The following is a 20,530-nucleotide window of genomic DNA, read 5'->3' on the forward strand; positions in this document are numbered from 1 at the left end:
AAGTGAAAATTAAAAAGTGACGGTCAGCAAACCAGAAAGTGCATCATATTCAGTTTATTAACTTGCCATGAATTATTACACAAATGTTCAGTAAATGCACGAAGAGGTATGCCTAAGCTAAATATTGCTAAATAAACTATTTTGACAGTGGCATCATAAAATGCTTGATATGACATACCATATGAAGGCTACAGTAGCCTAGCTAAAGTGAACGATAATGCTAACTAACGTTGCCATCTCCCTGCAAAACTCACCACAACTTTGTAGGTCTTGTCCCTCATGCTGGCCCTTACAAAACCCACAAGCTGACCCTCGGACACGCTACACTCAACTACATGACCCGATTTGAAGTGGTTTTCACCCCTTTTAACACTTTTGTTTTCCTCCTTGAAAAAAGCCATCATGGCAGCCAAGGAGATCATGATTGCACTGATAAATCTACCGTGCAAAAAACGCAACACAGGTTTTTTCTTTTTTTTTAATGATCTTCGGTAACCAGACAGTTACACGAGCTCCACCAATCAGATGCATCACTGTGGGATTGTGGGATTGTTCAGGATTGTGGGTAATGAAGTACTTCTCCAAGACATCGCGAATAAAAGGCATTTATCTCAAAACAAGGTTAGTGCCACATGAAATTTTGGCGGTTATATGAGCATATACAATCGCTTTGTACAGCCGTAGTTGGTTTTAAGTCTACCATGTATGGTTACGTTTTTATGGCTTATACCCCAACTGTCAATGGAGAAATTGTATTGAATTTTTACTTCCGGCACTGGCTGTGGGCGGGACTGTGATGCTCTATACCGAAATGCAGCACGTGTGTTTCATCAGCCGGGCCGACATTGAAGAAGAACGGGTTTTTCTCACGCTTCATCCGAGATACACCAAATCAAGCATCTTTTAAAGGTAGTACACGTTGTATCTGATTGATTTATTACGAATTTATCTCACTATATGTGTTTTTAAAATGTTAAAAGGTGATTATATGGGAGTTTGAATGCAGATTGCTTCAAATGTTAGCCTAAACCACAGCAGTTTTTCAGCTTTCTTGTCGTATACAAGAGATGTTGAGCATATGGGATAGACGAACATCTTAAACATAAATTAACCTTAAATCTGTCAAACAATTATGTAAGATGTCTTCCTATTAATAATAACATGCTGATATACATTACTACACAGTTTTCCTGTTTAAGCCAGCCACGAGGATGCCACGTTTTAGATGACGTTTTAGATGACTATTATAATGGGAGTTGGAATGTAGATTGCTTCAAATGTTAGCAGCTAGCCTTAAACCAAAGCAGTTTTTCAGCTTTCCTGTCGTATACAAAAAGTATACAAGATATGTTGAGCATATGGGATAAACAAGCAGCTTAGACATATATTAACCACAAATCTGTCAAACACTTGTGTAAGATTTCTCCTATTAATAATAATATGCTGATATACATTACTACACAATTTTCCTGTTCAAGCCAGCCACGAGGATGCCACGTTTTAGATGACGATATTAAAGTCATCATGAAATCAAAATTGACAACTCTTATTTCTTCATGGAATATTGTAGTATTTAATATAAAAAATGTATCCATGCACTTCATTAGTTTTTCTTAAATTCATTTAAGTTATTGAATTTACAAAATGTGCATCTAAAGTGACCAGAAACTTTAGAAAACACATCTGGATGTTCAATTTTCTTTAATTGAATTTCCTAGTCAAAAATGAACTTACAAAGGAGCCTTGATAGCATGTGACCTAACATGTGCTCATGTTTCTTTCACGTCCTTGTTGCCAAATGTCAAGCACATGAGACAAATTTTAATTTTATTGACTGAAGGATATCATATGATAATGCTAAAATGTAATTTGTTTCGGCTGAATATTATAATTGTATTTTCTCTGCATCGTTTATAAATGAGGAAACGCCATAGAGGGTTAATTTATTTTTGTTTCTCCAGTGTTGCTCCTAAACATTACATTTTAAACTACCACTAAACTGAAGTTCACTGTCAAAGCTGTGTTTTTATAATATTTGCAAAATGACAGACTTGCATTACTGGTGTGTCTGTCTCCAGGTACTCTGCTGTCAGTCATGTATAAGTGGTTCTCACTTCAGAGCCAAATGACACAGTGCCTCATTTACCAATCTAACGTAGAAACAAAGCACAGAAATCGTCTTGTGACGGGGTTCACATGGTGGGATTGGCAGCATACAAATGTTTCATTAATCACATATCATATGTCTGATTGTACATTGATAAATGTGGCAGCTGAAAACAAGTGTCATTAAATATCACGCCCCAAATTTTAGAAGCCTCGCCCTGTAGTTTATGACACGAGATAAATGTAACCCGGCCAAGAAGTAATATCACAAAAAAGAAATTGCTCTTACTCCAAAAACACACCATAGCCTCGTTTTTGCAAACAGTTACATTCATTAATAAATTAATAAATGACCTAAATACTACTAAATAAAACCTTTACAAACATTAACCCTCCAATCACCCTCAGATTTACCCCACTTTTTTCCCCACTGGGGTCAATTGGACCCCTAGCAGTTTAAACTTCTAGAACATGATTTTATTTTTATTTTTACAAAGTGTTGTTTCAGGGATTTTATATTTCCTTGTTGACTGTGTAAATAGCTCTGTGAATAAATTACCACCCCCCTTAGGTCAGAGCCCTAAAGCAGAGGTAAGTGTTTGGAAGATTATATTGCTAGATGTTATAATGAGCTCAGTCTCATTCAAAAAAAAAAAAAGTTTCATTCTCTAATTTTGTGGATTATTCCGTATTTGCACAGGAGAAATTCTCATGAAAAAACCACCTAATTCACTTGTGCGTACGCACATGAATTTCTTAACCTCGTTCTTATCTTAGTGAATTTGAAGGAGTCTAAAAGATTGCCATGTGGAAGAGGTTAGTCATTTGCATAAACTACTCCCAAGCCATCTCCATATAAGGGCTTTCCGCACACGTTTTCCTTACAGCCTTTCGTCACTCTTGTCAAACATGCAACTGTTTGCAGACGCGCTCTCGCCCATACCTTGAGCAATGCCAAGTCTCCCATTCTCACCAGTTCTCAGATTAAACACCTTTCATACAGACCCAGATTACAGGCCTCTCATGAGACAGCTGTAAACCTGTAAACCTTGCAGCTGAACATAATGCAGCTTTTCTTACTATATCACTGTATATGTTGAAATGTAGCCTATTTAAGATTCAGTTAAATTGTATATGTAATTTTTTATATATGGATGATATAATACAATTAATTAGTAAACATTTTAATTAGGGCTGTGAAAAGATTAATCGTGATTAATCGCATCCAAAATAAAAATGTGTGTTTACATTATATATATATATACATGCAAATATTTCTTAAATACATGCATGTTTGTGTATTTATATATACAAAATAATTATACACAGTACACACACATATTATGTAAACACAAACTTTTATTTTGGATGCGATTAATCTTTTCACAGCCCTAATTTTAATATAATTATAGTCATGTTAAGATGAAATATAACTTAACAGCTATACGAGCCTGGTGTCAAATCGACCTAAGAACATAGATGCTACAAAATGTGTACAGGACATTACAAACATATCATCATGTTAATTTTATGTTTATCTAGTTGAATTAGGAAAATCATTAACCCTAATACTGTGTTTGGGGTCAACCCCATCTAAATTTTCCATCTGTTTTCCTTCATCTCAGTGGCATACAATTTTGTAACTTTTTTATTTTTTGTACATGAACTGGGCTGTTCTTAAGGTATGTAAAGTCACATTCATGTTCTTTGGGGGTCAAAATGGGCTCTAAAATTATATATTAAACTAAGTTAGGCTATAGTGGAATTCATTATAAACCACGTACAAGCAAGCCAAAATGAATTTATTTAAAGAAAAACTCGCAATTTGACTCTCATACCTCTTTCATTCGGCAAGAATCCATATTCACTATGTAACTACGTATTTGAAAATATTGTTCATTATGTAAACAAGGCTTTATACTATTCCGATATCCACACAAAATATCATCCTTCGCATGCGCAAAAATGTGTTTGCTTGGGCACTGGGGACTGAAACTAATGTTAACAAATGATACCTTATTGTAAATTGTTACTAAAACCTTTAAGGGTAATGAAACCCCGCTCTTTCAGCTCAAGTCTACCTCACAATCTTTAAAAAAAATGCAGCTTAAATGGGCATGTTTGGCTGTGAGAAGAAGGGAGGGAAGTGGGTGTGATGTGGCAAGGCAGGAGAGGAAGAGCAACTGTCAGTGGCCCATGCCGACTCACACTAAAAACGGGTAAAACGTGTGGAAATGCAAGATTTTTATAGCTGGCAAAGTTAAAGTCAAATGAAATGCACTGACAAACGTCTGTTTGTCCTTTTTAAAGTAGCTGAATGCTCTGCTTTATATATTAGATTAACCCTTTGACCCATACAATCACACCGATGTGAATAGAACATTGAGTGCAGCATCAGGTGATCTAAATTCAAATGAGCTTTTGTGCTTTGGCTGGTGTTGAGCCAGAGACGGGCGAGCTCAGCACCTGCCATATATCACAGTTTGACATTGTCATTGGAAAGCAGACGTGGTGTCATCAATAATTAAAGCTGCAGTCTCTAGTTTTTCCTTTGTCGCCATCTCTGTTAGAAATCTGCTATTGCAGTTATTCGCAGAATTATCAGCTTTAAGTTGGGTGTCTCGGCATGGCACAGCGCAATTGAATACAATGTTTTGAGGAGATTGTGCGGCTGTCAGTCACTGCGCCAGTGTGGATACTGTCATTCAAAATCATAGATTATACTTTTTGGAAGTATGACCAACATAATTTTCACTGGAAAATGTCGTCTGAACAATAACATCCACTTTTGTTCTCACCAACTAAGGGAAAAAAAGCATTGCAGTAAATTGCGCTGATTAAATCTAACGATCGCTTATCATATCATGTCAAACCGTGCAAATTATACTTTGTTGTTAAATTGTTAATGTTAACAACATCAGCATTGCGTGACTACATTTAATGCCCTTCCAATATTCATTCTTGTTTTCGCATGGGCCAGTTGCAGTCTCTTTTTTTTCTGTAGCCACTCCGAAGTCTTTTTCATTTTACAACGGGTGAATCTCCAGTTGTTATTGGTGATTGTCGTTTGAACCTTTATAAATCCGCCATCAAATTGATAAGTTTAGTTATATCAAGTGCTGTGAGAAAAGGCTATAAATCTCCACCTCCAACATCCTCACACTCATAGCCTTATTAGACTACTAGCCAGGACTCTTCTTTATGTGTACAGATGTGACGTAATGATGCAAAGTCATGCTCGAATTTCCTGCGGAAATCCACCACTACCACTGGAATAAAAAACATTATTACAAGCGTACTGTTTTGAATTAAGCTAAGGCAAGCAGATTATGTATGATGGTTATGTATTTGCTAAAAAAATTATTTCGGAAAATTTTTAACCCAAAAAAGTTACGGACTGGAGCTTTAAGAAACCGTGTCTTCACATGGGATAAAAATAATAATAATTGAGACGCCGATGTGTCATCGAAGTATTATGTAAGACACGATGTAGATTTTCAACCCAGAAGATGAAAATAGTGGAAAACTCAATTAACCAGTTTTCTCTTACAATTATATATAACAGATGCTAACATTGTCTTCAATGATGTTCAACACACACCTCTGTTAAAATTTCAGAAAATTTAGTTTCATGACCCTTTTATCTATAAGCCTTTTAAAAAAATATATATTAATGATCTGAGCATTTGTAAAAAATTATTTTATAAAACTCTTACCAGAACAGTATATATTAATTTATTCTATGTAGTGATTTGTGATTCTAACTGCTAGAGTCTGGCCACAAAGAGGATTAGGCTTAAAGGAATTCTTATCCGATGAATCCATTATAGTGGACAACTTTAGTGTTACATCCTTTATCGGTCAGCTGAAATATCTGATAATCTTAAAAAAAAAAAAAAAATTGCTGTTACACCCCAGAGCTTCATAAATTCATGAAACTAAGCATGTTTACTCACACTGACTTGTTCTCCATATGTAAAAAGTTTGGAGGAGTTTGGTCAATGCAATCTTAATTCTTAAATCTTAATTAATCTTAACAATCTTAGTTAATATCAAGTTGGTCTGAAATGATTGTAAATTAGAAAGTTGTCCGGCTTGATGAGAACAATAAATGTACTGACCTTGGTGACTGCAGGAAAAACCAACCCCCCACCTTTCTCAAAAGGTGGCGCTATAGAACACTGCCTCAACGTCCATTTCTGAGCTTTTGCCAGTGTCTAACTATCATTAATGCTGATCTGTGTTGAGTTTCATTAAATTCTAAGCAAGTTAAGTGACACCTGTAACACCCAAAAACACCTGAAAAGAATATTCAGGTTTGACACATTATCCTCTTAACGCTTCTCTTCATGTTCATCAACATTGAGTTTGATAGCTGTAGGTAAAACTACCCAACGCACACACATTTATTTCTGCATTCAGTTTGCTAAATTACGTCAGCAGCAAAAAAAAAAAAAGGAATTTAATTAATGGGTGATCTTTACATTTTGGCTTTTTTTCCTCTATACTGTTGTATATTTTGTTCTGTTAAATTAAAAAGAAAAGAGATTCTGCGCAAAGTGAGCCAACTGGCTGCTATCTAATCATGCTCTCTGTACTTTAATGGCATGCAGCTCAGTCATGTGGCATTGGTGCCATCTGAAGTGCAGAAAAAATTTCAAACTGGCAATGCACCTGAAGTCAGATTCAGTAGGTCTGTTAAAACATTAGGACAAACATTAGGACATGCTCCCTTCTAATTTTAATGACATATTTATGCATTGTTTTTTCCAGCATCAGAATGTGTGGTATATGGGCCTTGTTCGGTAGTGATGAGTGCCTCTCGACTCAGTGCACCAATGCCATGAAGATCGCGCATCGTGGTCCAGATGCTTTCCGCTTCGAGAATGTCAATGGATTCACCAACTGCTGCTTTGGGTTTCACCGCCTTGCTATTGTGGACCAGCTGTATGGCATGCAGCCTCTACGTGTCAAGAAGTTTCCCTACCTCTGGTTGTGTTACAACGGTGAGATCTACAACCACATCAGGGTAAGTAGATGAACGTTGTTCATACAAAAATATAATTTTATCACAGTGATAATTTCATGTATGTGTCCATTTTAAAATATATAGATAGATAGATAGATAGATAGATAGATAGAGATTGTGCGCCGTGACGTCACATGCCGCCTCAGATTCAAACAAAGTATTTTTACAGCTTGATTATATGAATGCTTTTTTATTGATGACAAGGATGTTTTAAGTTATGGAACTTGCAGGATGTATTAATGATACAAAGACCTGTTATATGCCAAAAGATCAAGGAAAATTTGATTTCTCATGTCATGACCTCTTTCAGGCCTTTGTGTGATTGAGTCATGTGATCATAGTTGGAATGATCGTAGATGGTTTAACTTAACATCTAATGATTTGTCTTTTCCCTTATAGCTGAAGGAGCACTTTGAATTTGAGTATCAGACCAAAGTGGATGGAGAGATCCTTCTGCACCTGTACGATCGCTTTGGAATCGAGAAGATGGCATCTCTGCTGGATGGCGTGTTCGCATTCATCCTGTTGGACACTGCTAACAGAAAGGTTTTCTTGGGGAGGGACACCTACGGTGTGAGACCACTGTTCAGACTGCTCACCGACGATGGCTTTCTAGCTGTCAGTTCTGAGGCCAAAGGTATAATGAATAAAACCAAGTCATAATTGTCCTCTCCTGGTTAATTTAACTAAAACCGTAGTCCCGATACAGTCACTGTATCTTTGGCAAGGCCTCAAGGTTCCATATTTGGTGACTGTTTTGTGATAGAAGTGAAATTTGAACAGAAATGTATTTTGTTACAGGAGAACACGTAGGTGGCTATTTTTGCCTGAACAAAATCGATAACTTTAAATCAAAGCTATATGTCTACAAAGTTGTGTTCCAAATTTGAAGTAATTTGAGTTAAAATTATTTTGTAAAATATATTTTACATCAAATGTTTAGTACAGTACTCTTGATTTACAGTCAATTTAAAGTTCCATAACTTTTTCATACTTTAATGTTTTGAAGTAGCCTGGCAAGCCAGACCTACATCAAGATGTTGGGTCTGGCAACTCACCATAGACACGGCTCAATCCGAGGGGCGGGATAAACGGCTGTCTTTCAAATTCCCTCTGCACGCAATAGGACAGCGCTTCAACCAACCAGAGCGTTTTCCCAACAGCGGAGCTAGTTGATAGATTCAACTTTTGCCATATCTGCCCGGCAAAACTACGAACACATCTTCCTTTTTTAAAGAATGACTTAAGTGCTGTTCCTAAGCTCTTTTCTCAAAGAAAAACCTAACTCCAACTCCTCCAGAGTCGCGGCCAAAGCCGATTCGAAAGATGTTCACCAGCAGCTGCCATTCTTTGTTTTCAAGTGGCAGGTAACTGTCGCAACTCTGTCGTCATATGTTAAGCCTGCCCCGCCTACTCTATACACGACGTGATTGGCCTGACCCAATTTAGGCTTTTGCAGCTCGAAAGTCAATAGAAAGTTGCTAGACTGCCCTGGCTGCAAAATACATTTTGCTGCCGCTAGGGTGCGTCTAGATTTCTAGGCTAGTTTTGAAGTGCTTTCAGACTTTAAAACAAGAACTAACTTGGGTCTATATTCCAAAGCATTCTTGAATAACAACAGTTTAAGTTTGGATAGTGTATTTTCATGTCCATTCTCAAAAAGGGGGATGACGGTTAAGGGTTGGTCTCCCTGCCATTTTCTGCCAAAAAAAATGCATGATGGTTTAAAGTCTGAAAATAAAGAAATTAAGACAGCCATAAATATTAGCATTGTAATTTCAGTTTCAAAAAAACTTAAATATTATTTTTATTTTATTTTACAATTACATTTGTAATATTTTTATTTTAATCTTAGTCATACTGATATAAAATCAAAAAATGTTGGGCCAAATTGTGAAGCCCTACATAGAACCACTGCAAACCACTGATTTTTATTTTATTTTATTTTTTTTTTTAATTACATTTTCAATTAGTTTCATTCAAATCTGCTGGTGCAATACTTTGAGCATGCATTTATTGCCGAATGATTACAGCATCACATTTTCACTCTGTGATTTAATCCAAACAGGTTTGACAGAGATCACACACTCCATGTCCACCCCTGCAAAGATCACCCCCTTCCCCCCAGGACACTTTGAGGAGTTTGAGTTGAAGCTCACTGGAAAAGTCAAGTCTGTTCAGATGGAGCGCTTCCACTGCTGCACAGAGGAACCTAAACATGCCTCCTATAACAACCTTCAGGGCCTTGGCACAGGTAGATGTCATATAGTGATATAAATGTACAAGCAATTTTTACATTCTCTGTGTTTCAGGGGTAGGCACACACAACAGTGTTGTCACCTTGTTTTTCTTTGCATTTAAATGTCTATGGAACACATGAATGGGAAAAATATTTCTGGAACTTTCCAATCATTGTAGTGGTACATATACAGTGGTGCTTGAACGTTTATGAACCTTTTAGAATTTTCTATATTTCTGCACTAATATGACCCAAAACATCATCAGATGTTCACAAAAGTACTAAAAGTATACCGTATTACAGTATGGTATGCAATTATTTCCATTTCCATTGCCAGAAGTTGTGAATCGTACCAAAATTCTGTACTTGTACCACTATTTTTTTTTTACCATGCCGATTCGCACTGAACTGAAACGTACCACTCGGTGGAAACGAGCCAAAAGAGAACCCAATCAAATTGTTTGTTTGATCGGGTTCTCTTTGTCTACATTTAGGACTTGTGTGAGTATCTGATGTTTTGGATCATATTTATTCAAAAATATAGAAAGTTCTAAAAGGTTCACAAACTTTCAAGCAGCACTGTACGTCATCTAAACTAAAAATAAATACTTTTTTCACCCTTGTCATCAGGCTTTGAATTGGAGACGGTCAAGAGCAACATTAGGATCCTGTTTGAAAATGCTGTAAAGAAACGCTTGATGGCTCACAGAAGAATCGGCTGCCTCCTCTCAGGTGCCTGTGCCTCTCTTTCTGTTATTTGCTTCAAGTGGGTTTGTTACTCTGACTTTTTTATTACATTCACCCTATCCATGATGGTTTTATTTCCAGGTGGTCTCGATTCCAGTCTGGTTGCCGCGACACTCGTGAAACTGGCCAAAGAAGAAGAGCTTAAGTATCCCATTCAGACGTTTGCCATTGGTACAGATGACAGCCCAGATCTTCTTGCTGCCCGCAAGGTAAGTGACACTGTACATTCAGCATGTCATATGCACTTTATGCTTCTATAGCCTGAACATGTGTTGCACTTTCTATGGATAGTGCATTTCTATACACTTTGTGTTGACTTAAAAGATGCTAGTGTTGTCATGATTGTTGAATTTCTAATATAATACATTCAAAATATCGAAGGTTTAATACCATTCTTGGATTCTACAGGGAAAAATTGAGTTTCTGAAGAAAATTGTCCAGTTTTCAATCTGGTGCATTTTAAGAGCAAAAGTAAAAGCATTAACCTTTTACTTTTACCTTTTTAAACTTTGCAATGGCTTATGCCTGGCTTTGCAATGGCTTTAAAACTTTATGCCTGTACTTTAACGTGGACTCAAACCCCCCTGTTTTATTACTGATGGTTCACACCTCAGATTTGAAAAAAAACTCAAGAAATGGTTTGTAAAGCTGTGGAAAAGTGGGAGTGTAGTGGGTGAGAAGACGGGAAACAACAACCAATAATACACAGATCTACAAGATGCTCATTATACAAAGAAATTAATATTAATGAGCAGAGAGAAAAAAAAAGAGTAGGGGGCATCATTGTTTTTTTTTAATTATAACCCTATGACAACAAACTCAGGGTTTGTATTGTATCATTTAGAGACTACTATCAACTATTATTAACAAATCAAAATAGGGTTTTAGAAATATCAAAACAATCAGCATTATAACTTTCTAGAGCTATTGGTCTAAATGAAAAATGAGGAAGAACATTTAAAATGTCTAATTCATTGTGCACTACAATCTCAATGTCATTTTAAAGGCATAAATTTGTTTGTCCATTCTTCAAATTTTTGGTCAACGTCATTGTCTTTTGTGTTATAATTCACTGTGTCATTGTTCATCTTTAGATGTACCGCTGAATCAGTGTGCTTATTTGGACATTTGATTTGAAGAAGACACGATGAAATATGTGTGCATATACAGTACTGGTTTATGTTTGGATAAAACCACCAAAATAAAAGCTCCATGGTTTAAAGGGCCATGAAAGTCTAAAACACATTTTTGAGATGCTTCCAGTAACAGATATGAACCGTTTGCACATCAATGGTCTTATTTTTATTATAGAGGCAAAAGAGGTTATAGATTTTTTGGATTGTTTTGTTCTTCCAGTTTAAACATCAGTTGATCATATGTGATAAAAATCATATGTGTTTGAGTATTTAGTAGCAGGTCACGTTGGTTTTAACTGGTGTTGTGTGGCAGGTGGCAGCCTACATTGGCAGCGAACACCATGAGGTGAACTTCACGCCTGAGGAGGGTATCCGTGCGGTGGACGAAGTCATCTTTCACTTGGAGAGTTTTGACATCACCACTGTACGTGCCTCTGTTGGTGAGTACAGGAGCTCAGACTAATTATAGGAGTAGAAGGAACTAGGGCTACTCACCAGTAATGATTTAGTTTTTTTCTAGTTGACTAGTAGTTCATTTAAAGGGGACCTATTATGCCCCTTTTCACAAGATGTAAAAAAGTCTCTGATGTCCCCAGAGTGTGTATGTGAAGTTTTAGCTCAAAATACCCAACAGAATTTTATTTACAGCACGTTTAAATCATCATTTTTTGGGGTCTGTGAAAAACGCACTGTTTTAGTGCTTCTCCTTTAATGCTAATGAGCTGCTGGTTCGGCACAGGGGGCGGAGCCTAAGCAGCCGCGATCAGAGCCAGAACAGGGAAGATGATAATAATAAAACAGACAGTCACAGTAATGGTGTTCATTTCGACCATAAAAATGCCTACAGAGTCAGAGAATATATGCTGTATGGAGTTGGAACAGGTATAGTATAGTTTAGTTTAATTACGATTATAACCTATTTGGCATTGCTTGTATACACTATTAATGCAAGCCTGCTGTAGGACTCCGTCTGACGATCTGAATTGTCTGAATGATGACACTAAATATACTGATGAGTTTAATAAAGTTTACTGTATGTCACACAAAAGATGAAGCATCAGTTTTTCTTCAGAAAATCACTGTTAGAGCTGAGTAAACAGTATAAGAAGTGCATAAGTAACTTACATAAATTTCTGTAGAGTTGAGAGATCATTTTCTTTGAAAACAAAATGAATCCACCTCGTCTTCAGTGGCTGGCAGTCGCTCTGACTACGATGTTCTTCCACAAGATGCAGTTTTGTTTATTATCCACTAGAGTGCCAGAAGTTACATAATGCATCTTTAAATAAATTAAACCGTAATCAATAATGATCCTTTAATTGTCTATATATAAGTGTAATCAGCAATCATGCACACACTCGTGCTTGCCGTAGCACACCGATTATGACTGTGTTATAATAAACAGCAAGGAGACTGTCTGAACATTTTAATAATTTATTGATTAAATTTTGTTTTCGGATACACAGATTTGTCAACGATGCTGACTCATCTCAGTAGTGGTTGTCTGTTGATTACATAATCTGAGAATATTTGCTATCCATTTGAATTGGTTCATTTAAAAGTAGACAATTAAATATATATGCCAAAAAAAAAAAAAAAAAAAAATATATATATATATATATATATATATATATATATATATATATATATATATATATATATATAATTTTGCATCATTTACTTAAGTAATATTAATTTCCTAGCTCAGCTTATAGCCACTAGGTGGCAACAGTGCTTTTCAGAAAAAGATTTGTATTCAGTGATTTTTGTTTTTTCTATGCAGGGATGTACCTGATATCAAAGTACATCCGTGAGAAGACAGACAGCGTTGTGATTTTCTCAGGTGAAGGTTCTGATGAGCTGACACAAGGATACATCTATTTTCATAAGGTACATGTCATTTATGTTCTTAAGTTTACATTTACTGTCAACTCCAAATGTATAAAAAAAAAGCTACACTTAAAAATGCTCAAATAAAACAGGTTCTGAGATGTAGGGTGTAGCAACATTTGTGTAGTTTTATAATGTAATTCAATGACAATTAAGACATTTTAAGTGGGACTTCACTATGGTCACTATGTGAGAAATTAGTGCCTTGTCATGCATTGTTAGCTGTATCTTCAGACTTGGATTCAGCTGAATTTGTGACCTGATTTGAATTAGGCGCCGACCCCTGAAGCGGGCGCTGAGGAGAGTGTACGTCTGCTGAAAGAGCTTTATCTGTTTGATGCGCTGAGAGCGGACAGAACCACGGCTGCACACGGGTAAGACAAAAATACCCCTTCCTTCTCTTCCCTTCCCACAGTAACTTGGTGATTTCCACTGTTTGTGACGTCAAACCTTTTCCACTAGACTGGAGCTGAGAGTGCCTTTCCTGGACCACAGATTCACCGCATACTACCTCTCTCTGCCTGCAGAGATGAGAGCACCGAAGGTGAGTCCTGACACCTCACAATTCAGTGATTTAGTTCCTCATGTCAGTCTAAAATGTGTCTGTTCCCACATCAGTTACGGTTCCCGGTCTGAAGTGTAATACAAAAACCAAAACCCCAAATATGAGCAATAATGATAGTGATGCTTAATTTATTGGTATTGCTTTTGTTTTTCAAATATCATATTAGTGTTTTTTGTAATCCGACTGAATAACTTGTTTGATTGGAGCAGAATGGTGTGGAGAAGCATCTCCTGAGGGAATCGTTTAAAGGGATGAATCTTATCCCAGATGAGATTCTCTGGAGAAGGAAAGAGGCCTTCAGTGATGGTATGACATCCTTGAAGAAATCCTGGTATGCAAGCCTGCAGGAGCACATCGAGTCTGAGGTACTACACATGTACACACAGACTATGATGTCATGGATGTGCACAATACACGGTGTGTATCCTTTAATCTATCTTTTCTCCTTCAGGTGAACGACTCACAGTTGGAGAAGGCTGAAAAGCTGTTCCCTTTCAACCCCCCCAAAACCAAAGAAGGCTTCTACATAAGGCAGGTCTTTGAGAAGAAGTACCCCGGCCGCAGCGAATGGACGCCGCATTACTGGATGCCCCGCTGGATCAAGGCCACCGACCCCTCAGCCAGAACCCTGTCCATCTACAAGCCTGATAAAGACGAGTAATCGCATCATTCTTCAGACCTTGGCTAAAGATTACATTCTTTACAGCACACACATCTGCTTATGGAGCTGGTTCAAAATGTATGATGCTACCTTCCTGTTAAATGAGCTAAATTCAAGCTTTCTTTGGGTGGTTTGTTTAGACTTTTCTAAAGAGAACTGAATTTGTAAGAGTGCAGGCCAGTTCTTCACAGAAATGAAGCCCTGTCCACTCGTCAAGCTTTCAAGCTGCCTTTCTGAAATTCAGTGTATTTATATACAATATACTGAGTGCCATTCTCATCCATTTTATTTTTTCTCTTCAGATTTCTTCATTAAGATTTATTTTATTAAACCGAATCTAAAAAGATTTGGGAACCGAAGCGAGGTATAGCTTGTTGGTTAAAGGACTCCACTACAAAAATGTGTACAGAAACCTATAAATACAATTTTTGTTACGGCTTAACTAACATTAGCCAACATTGTCAACAAAAGTTACAAAGATACAAAGATTCAGAAAGCTTGAAGGGGATCCATAAGATTTTAAGATCAGGGGTGCATTTCCCAAAGCCAACTATGGTCACAATTTCTGTCGTTACCAATAGAGCTCAATGAACTTGCAAACAAAGTTGACTAACGATGCTTTTGGGAAATGCACCCCTGGACTGGAAAAGTTGTTGGTTTGATTAGAGCTGTGCAGCGATTAAAAATAAACTTTACATAAAGTGTGTGCACTGTGTATAATTTTGTATATATAAATACACACATGCATGTATATATATAAGAAATATTTGCATGTGTATATATATTTATATATAACCTTATATATAAATACAAATTTTTTCTTAAATGTATACATCCGTGTGTACACACAAAATAATTATACACAGTACACATGTAAACAAACTTTTTTATTTTGGATGCGATTAATCGTTGCACAGCTGTATTGCAGGCCATGAACTACTTCCATGTTGCACTTGAGGTAAGCACTTACTCATGTTCCTTCAGTGGGACTGTCCCTTTGAGTGTATTTTTATGTGTAGAGTTATTTATTTGATAGATTAGCAATTGGTTGGCTAGTTAAACTGCTTTTAACCATTGAAATTATAGGGATGGTCGACCAAAAAAAAGGTATATTTACTAACCCTTACGTTGTTCGAAACCTGAATGCATTTCTATTGCGAAACACAAAGATGAAATTTACAATTGTTGGCAGCCAAATTGTTTTGGGGACCATTGAATGGAGATAAATGTATTCCTAAGAGCAGCATGGCTGTTAATGTGAGTCTCTCAAAGTAAAGCACCAGACATGGTTTAACCATTTAGCCTTATGGGGAGTTAATGTGGCTCTTTTTAACATTTGATTTAATGTTTGTTTTATTTGGTGCACCAAATAAATTTAGAGAATGAATTGAATGGTAGAGAATGAATTTGGGATGACATTAATGAAATGGACGTGTGTGTGTGTGTGTGACGAAGCATCTTCCACCTTCACTGAATAATCAAAGATGTTTTAGTTACATTGAGACCCTGATATGCGTGCTGTTATCGGTCTGTAAGATCTGGTCATGGTATTGATAAAGCTTTGCGTCTGTATCTTGACGTGTGTTTTGACTTATTTCTATTTCAGTATGCGTTGTGTGAAACGGTACTTCGATGATTGAGTATTCCTCTGTTCGCCTGTAGGTGGAGAGAGTGCACCCACTGTAAATACACGATTAGACCAATGATGCAAAAAGAAATTTTAAAAAGTATTTTTAATATCAAGCTACAATCACAATATCAAATGAGCAAAGTCTTGTTCATAGCAGCGACAGGACATGCAGAGTTCACGAGGATGAGAGAGATAGGTCTGACTGCAGAACCATACGTCATAGCAGTGTGAGGACGACAGCGCCAGCCCAACAGTCTGGTGCCGGAAGTGGATACCATACATATCCACCTTACATATACCATACCTAAACCTACCCATCTCCACCCCCTGATCCCTAAACCTACCCATCTCCACCCCTTAGATGCTTTTACCCCGCCCACTTCCGGCATCAGACTGTTAGGCTGGCGCTGTCGTCCTCACACTGCTATGACGTATGGTTCTGCGGTTCTGCAGTTGGTTATTATTGGGATGAGATCACACCTGAACTGGTAGGCTTTGAAATCTGAAATACATTTGAAATAATCAAACTAGCAAATAGCTGCTTTCTGGTAAAATTTGCCATTTTTCAATCAGTAATTTATGAAAATCATGTAGTAGATCCAAAGAGTTTGGAGGGATATTATGCACTAGAGAAATAAGCGTGCAATAAACTAATCGAATTAATGCCTCCTTGCTGAATAAAAGCATTAATTTCACACACACAAAAAATTGTACACAGGAATTATATTCAGAATTCAGTTTATTTTACTCGGTGCCACTTACCTGATGCATTACTTGACAAAATGACTGCCACTGTCTTGAAAACCTGCAATGTCAAATGAGCTGTAAACCTCATGGGGACCAACATGGTCCCCCACAAGGATTTCAGATACTGTCACATTCCCGCTGGCTCGAACGGAAACCCAGGGCGGATCAGAACGGTCAGAATGCTGTCCCGCGCCTGTAAAATATGGAGCCAAGCTGCCTACACACAGTCTGTCATACAAGAGAGAACATCAAACTGTGTAAAAGAAAACTGTACATCCATTTGAACATCTGAGAAATGCAGACCTTTTATGAATCTGCCAGTTCCAGATGCAGTTGTGATGTTAAAAGGGATAGTTCACCCAAAAATGAAAATTCTGTCATCATTTACTCACCCTCAAGTTGTTCCAAACCTGTATGAGTTTCTTTGTTCTGCTGAACACAAAGGAAGATATTTGGAAGAATGTTTGTAATCAAACAGATCTCGGTCCCCATTGACTTCCATAGTAGGAAAAAATATATATGGTAGTCAATGGGGACCGAGATCTGTTTGATTACAAACATTCTTCCAAATATCTTCCTTTGTGTTCAGCAGAACAAAGAAACTCATACAGGTTTGGAACAACTTGAGGGTGAGTAAATGATGATAGAATTTTCATTTTTGGGTGAACTATCCCTTTAAGGATTCAATTCGGCTGAACCCCCGAATGACAGCTTGACGTCTATGAAGCACCAGTCAATGTTTGTTTGTTGGAGATAGATAGTGATAGTCTCTCTTTCACAACCCTGCAGGAGAGCAATGGAGAGGAGAGGGGGGAAGACAGATCAGTAAACTCTTTGTGAATGACATAAAACCAGAGGTGGACAAAGTACACAACTTCCTTGAGTAAAAGTAGCTACAGATAGGCTAGGCTACTACTGGTCAAATATTGCGTCGTTACAAGTAAAAGTGGTAAAGACCGATTTTTTACTTAAGTAAAAGTACAGAAGTAGGCATTGGTTTATTATTGTTGTATATAATACAGTTCCAGTAGTGGGACTGAATGTGAGAAATAATTTAATAATAATTAATAATAATTTCGGACACCCACATGGCTGTTCCCTCAAATAGTGCCCTAGTTAAAGTTTTTTGATTTTAGTATGAATATGTTAGCCTTACTGCAGGGTTCTCAAGTCTCACGCATTGGCCGTGAGACACACGCAATTCAACCAGTTCACACGCTCACACGCCACACCATGTATTTCTCACGCTGAAAAGGCAATGCCAACCAAGTTGTCCTGCAAGCTTTATATATAACGTTGTGTACGAGGCGCACGCACACGCACCATACGTTCGTTACTAGGTAACCAACAACATCGCGCGAACGCGCTGGGTTTGTACCGGTGTAATGCATTGGTCAAAAAAAGTCAGCGTTCGTTTTTTTTTCCTTTTTCTGACAGACCAGCCCAATCACAACTTTAAACGAGTGAGCGAGCGTGCAGCAGTGTCAGTGTGTATCTGTCAAAATAGTCAGCGAGATGGAGAAGAAACGCAAGGAATGTGCAGAGAAATAGCGTGAAACAATAGAAACAGGCCCTTAAAGCAGACACTGTAAACTGTGTCAAAATATACAGTATGTTTTCTGCCCTTCATCAGCTCCTTCATCAGCTCCTGTGATGATGATGATAGTGAGGAGGATCAGGATCAGGAGAGAGATGAGAAAGTGTAGAGTCCGCGGTAAGCAGAACTACTTTCAAAACACTTAGGCCATGTCATGAGTGTAGGAACCCATAACCCAGTTACAGATTATTTCCACATCTGCATAGTTGACGATTACAGCAATTCACTAGAAATTTAATGAGAGGGGTTTGTAAACCATGTTTTCCGCCAAAATAAAAGCTTGATGCAGTTTGCGTCAAAATAAAAGATCATGTGCTTATCTCTTTCAAGTACAGAAATAGGTACAAATCTAATTGTGAAAGTTTCCTTTATTTTTTAGTGCATTTGTTTTTACAAAATATGGATATTACTGTCATTGGATTAATATTATAACTATTATTATGTAGTAGGTGTAATGTAAATAGACACTGTAACTAAAAGAGGTTTGAATTTTTGTTTAATTTGCACACTGAATATGGGTTGGAGCTTTTAATTTTGAACTTTCAAAGTGCACCAGATTGATGAATTTAACATTAAAATGCACAAAAGGACAGAGGTCCACCCACCACAGTTTTACCAAAAATCATGTAAGAAACACGGGTATTGCTATGCCAGAGCCGCTTATAGCTTGTTTTAGGATTCATCACTGTGGAGTATAGTTCAACTGTATTAATAAATGTCAAATTTTTACTTATTTCATCTGTTAACTCTCACTCGTTCATATACTCACTCGTTACATGGCATTAGTGGTTTTAAGGAATAGGAGTTGGTATGCATATATTTAAGGGCGTGCAAAGATGGGTGGTGTTTATGATCATATAGTGGGCCAGTCTGGGCCAAAATGCCAGGGCCGATTTTTTGTCCCAGTCCAGCCCTGCTCTTGTGTACACACACACACACACACACACACACACACAAACACACACCTTAATACTCTAATATGTCATTTGTTCACAATGTCCCACCACACAATAAATCATTATACCATTTCGACTAGACACATTCAAAATGCAAAAAGATTTGTTTTTCCAAACTGTTTGGAGCAATTTGTTATATTTTTGTATATTTGTAATTTGAAATATAACATTAAATAGTATATTTGATGTGATGAATTGCTCTGTCATTTATCAGATTTACCAATTGTTATAATTTCAATTTGTGCTGGTTAATTATGAACAATGGGTAAAATTGGGGGGCGGGGACAGGTGGGGGCGGGGCTCCATTAGGGCTCCTCCCCTAACGGCATGTGATCTCACTCCAAGCTTTTGATCAAACTTGAGAACCCTGTTACTGTTATCTATAAGCTAGATAACCTTACTGTTATGTTAAGCTTACTGTTATCTATAGTGTGCTCCAAAACAATGACACAATTTGCATTTAGAAGACTAAACCCAACGTTGAAAATGAAAATCAGGTTGATGTCAGAATCTAATGTCAGATTGACGTTAATCTTCAACGTTGGACAGACACTGTATGGTTGAAAATGAAAAAAGGGTTGACGTCAGAAACCAACATCAGTCCAGTTGACGTCAACCCAACTTTCATTTCCAACCAAAATCATCCCCTGACTGACATACTTTCTACTCAAGGACCTTGACAGAAATGTAGTGGAGTAAAAAGTATGATATTTGTCTTTCAAATGAAGTTAAAGTAAAAAGTTTCCTGAAAAAAATAATTCTAAAGTACAGATACTCAAAAAGTGTACTTAAGTACAGTATACTCAAGTAAATGTACTTTGTTACTGTCCACCTCTGCATAAAACAACAGGATGATAGAAAGATATGAAAACAAGCAGTAGGTTTTATTCTGTCAAATAACCTTTCTGCCAATATTTATAAAGAATTGCATTAATAATTATGTTAATATTGCTTATATAAAATAGATATCCATATGTTTGTGCATTTTTACGATTAGGCTACAGCTGGCTTTGTTTAAATAATTTTACTACTACATTCTACATTTTTATTCCCCTTTCCCGCATTTATGTATCTGGTTTTCACTTATATTTTAACTGTTGATCAGCTTTGTTTGTTTTACAAAAGTTTCTAGCTGAAACTATTAACAATTTACAATTTACCATTTCATATCATTGCATGCTTAAATACATGTATTACATGCACATGTAAATACATGTATCTCATCAG

General features: G+C 37.0%; 1 protein-coding gene across 2 annotated transcripts; it reads left to right on the plus strand.

The window, feature by feature from the left end:
* The first annotated feature begins 783 nt into the window (after nt 1-783).
* LOC311075502 (asparagine synthetase [glutamine-hydrolyzing]-like) lies at nt 784-15,945 on the plus strand. 2 transcript variants are annotated; one of them, XM_084102990.1, is made up of 12 exons: nt 784-909; nt 6,880-7,135; nt 7,535-7,772; nt 9,204-9,389; nt 10,005-10,106; nt 10,203-10,330; nt 11,571-11,697; nt 13,041-13,147; nt 13,421-13,521; nt 13,610-13,691; nt 13,922-14,077; nt 14,164-15,945. In XM_084102990.1, exons 2-12 carry the CDS (start codon nt 6,887-6,889, stop codon nt 14,371-14,373), a joined length of 1,686 nt encoding a protein of 561 aa, XP_083959116.1. In that variant the 5' UTR covers nt 784-909; nt 6,880-6,886; the 3' UTR covers nt 14,374-15,945. The 2 variants fall into 2 exon arrangements, with proteins under 2 accessions (XP_083959116.1, XP_083959117.1); XM_084102991.1 differs by lacking the exon at nt 784-909 and adding an exon at nt 2,613-2,697.
* Nucleotides 15,946-20,530: the final 4,585 nt, after the last annotated feature.

Source organism: Abramis brama (assembly GCF_963993115.1).
Source record: "Abramis brama genome assembly, chromosome: 24".
Lineage (NCBI taxonomy): Eukaryota > Metazoa > Chordata > Actinopteri > Cypriniformes > Leuciscidae > Abramis > Abramis brama.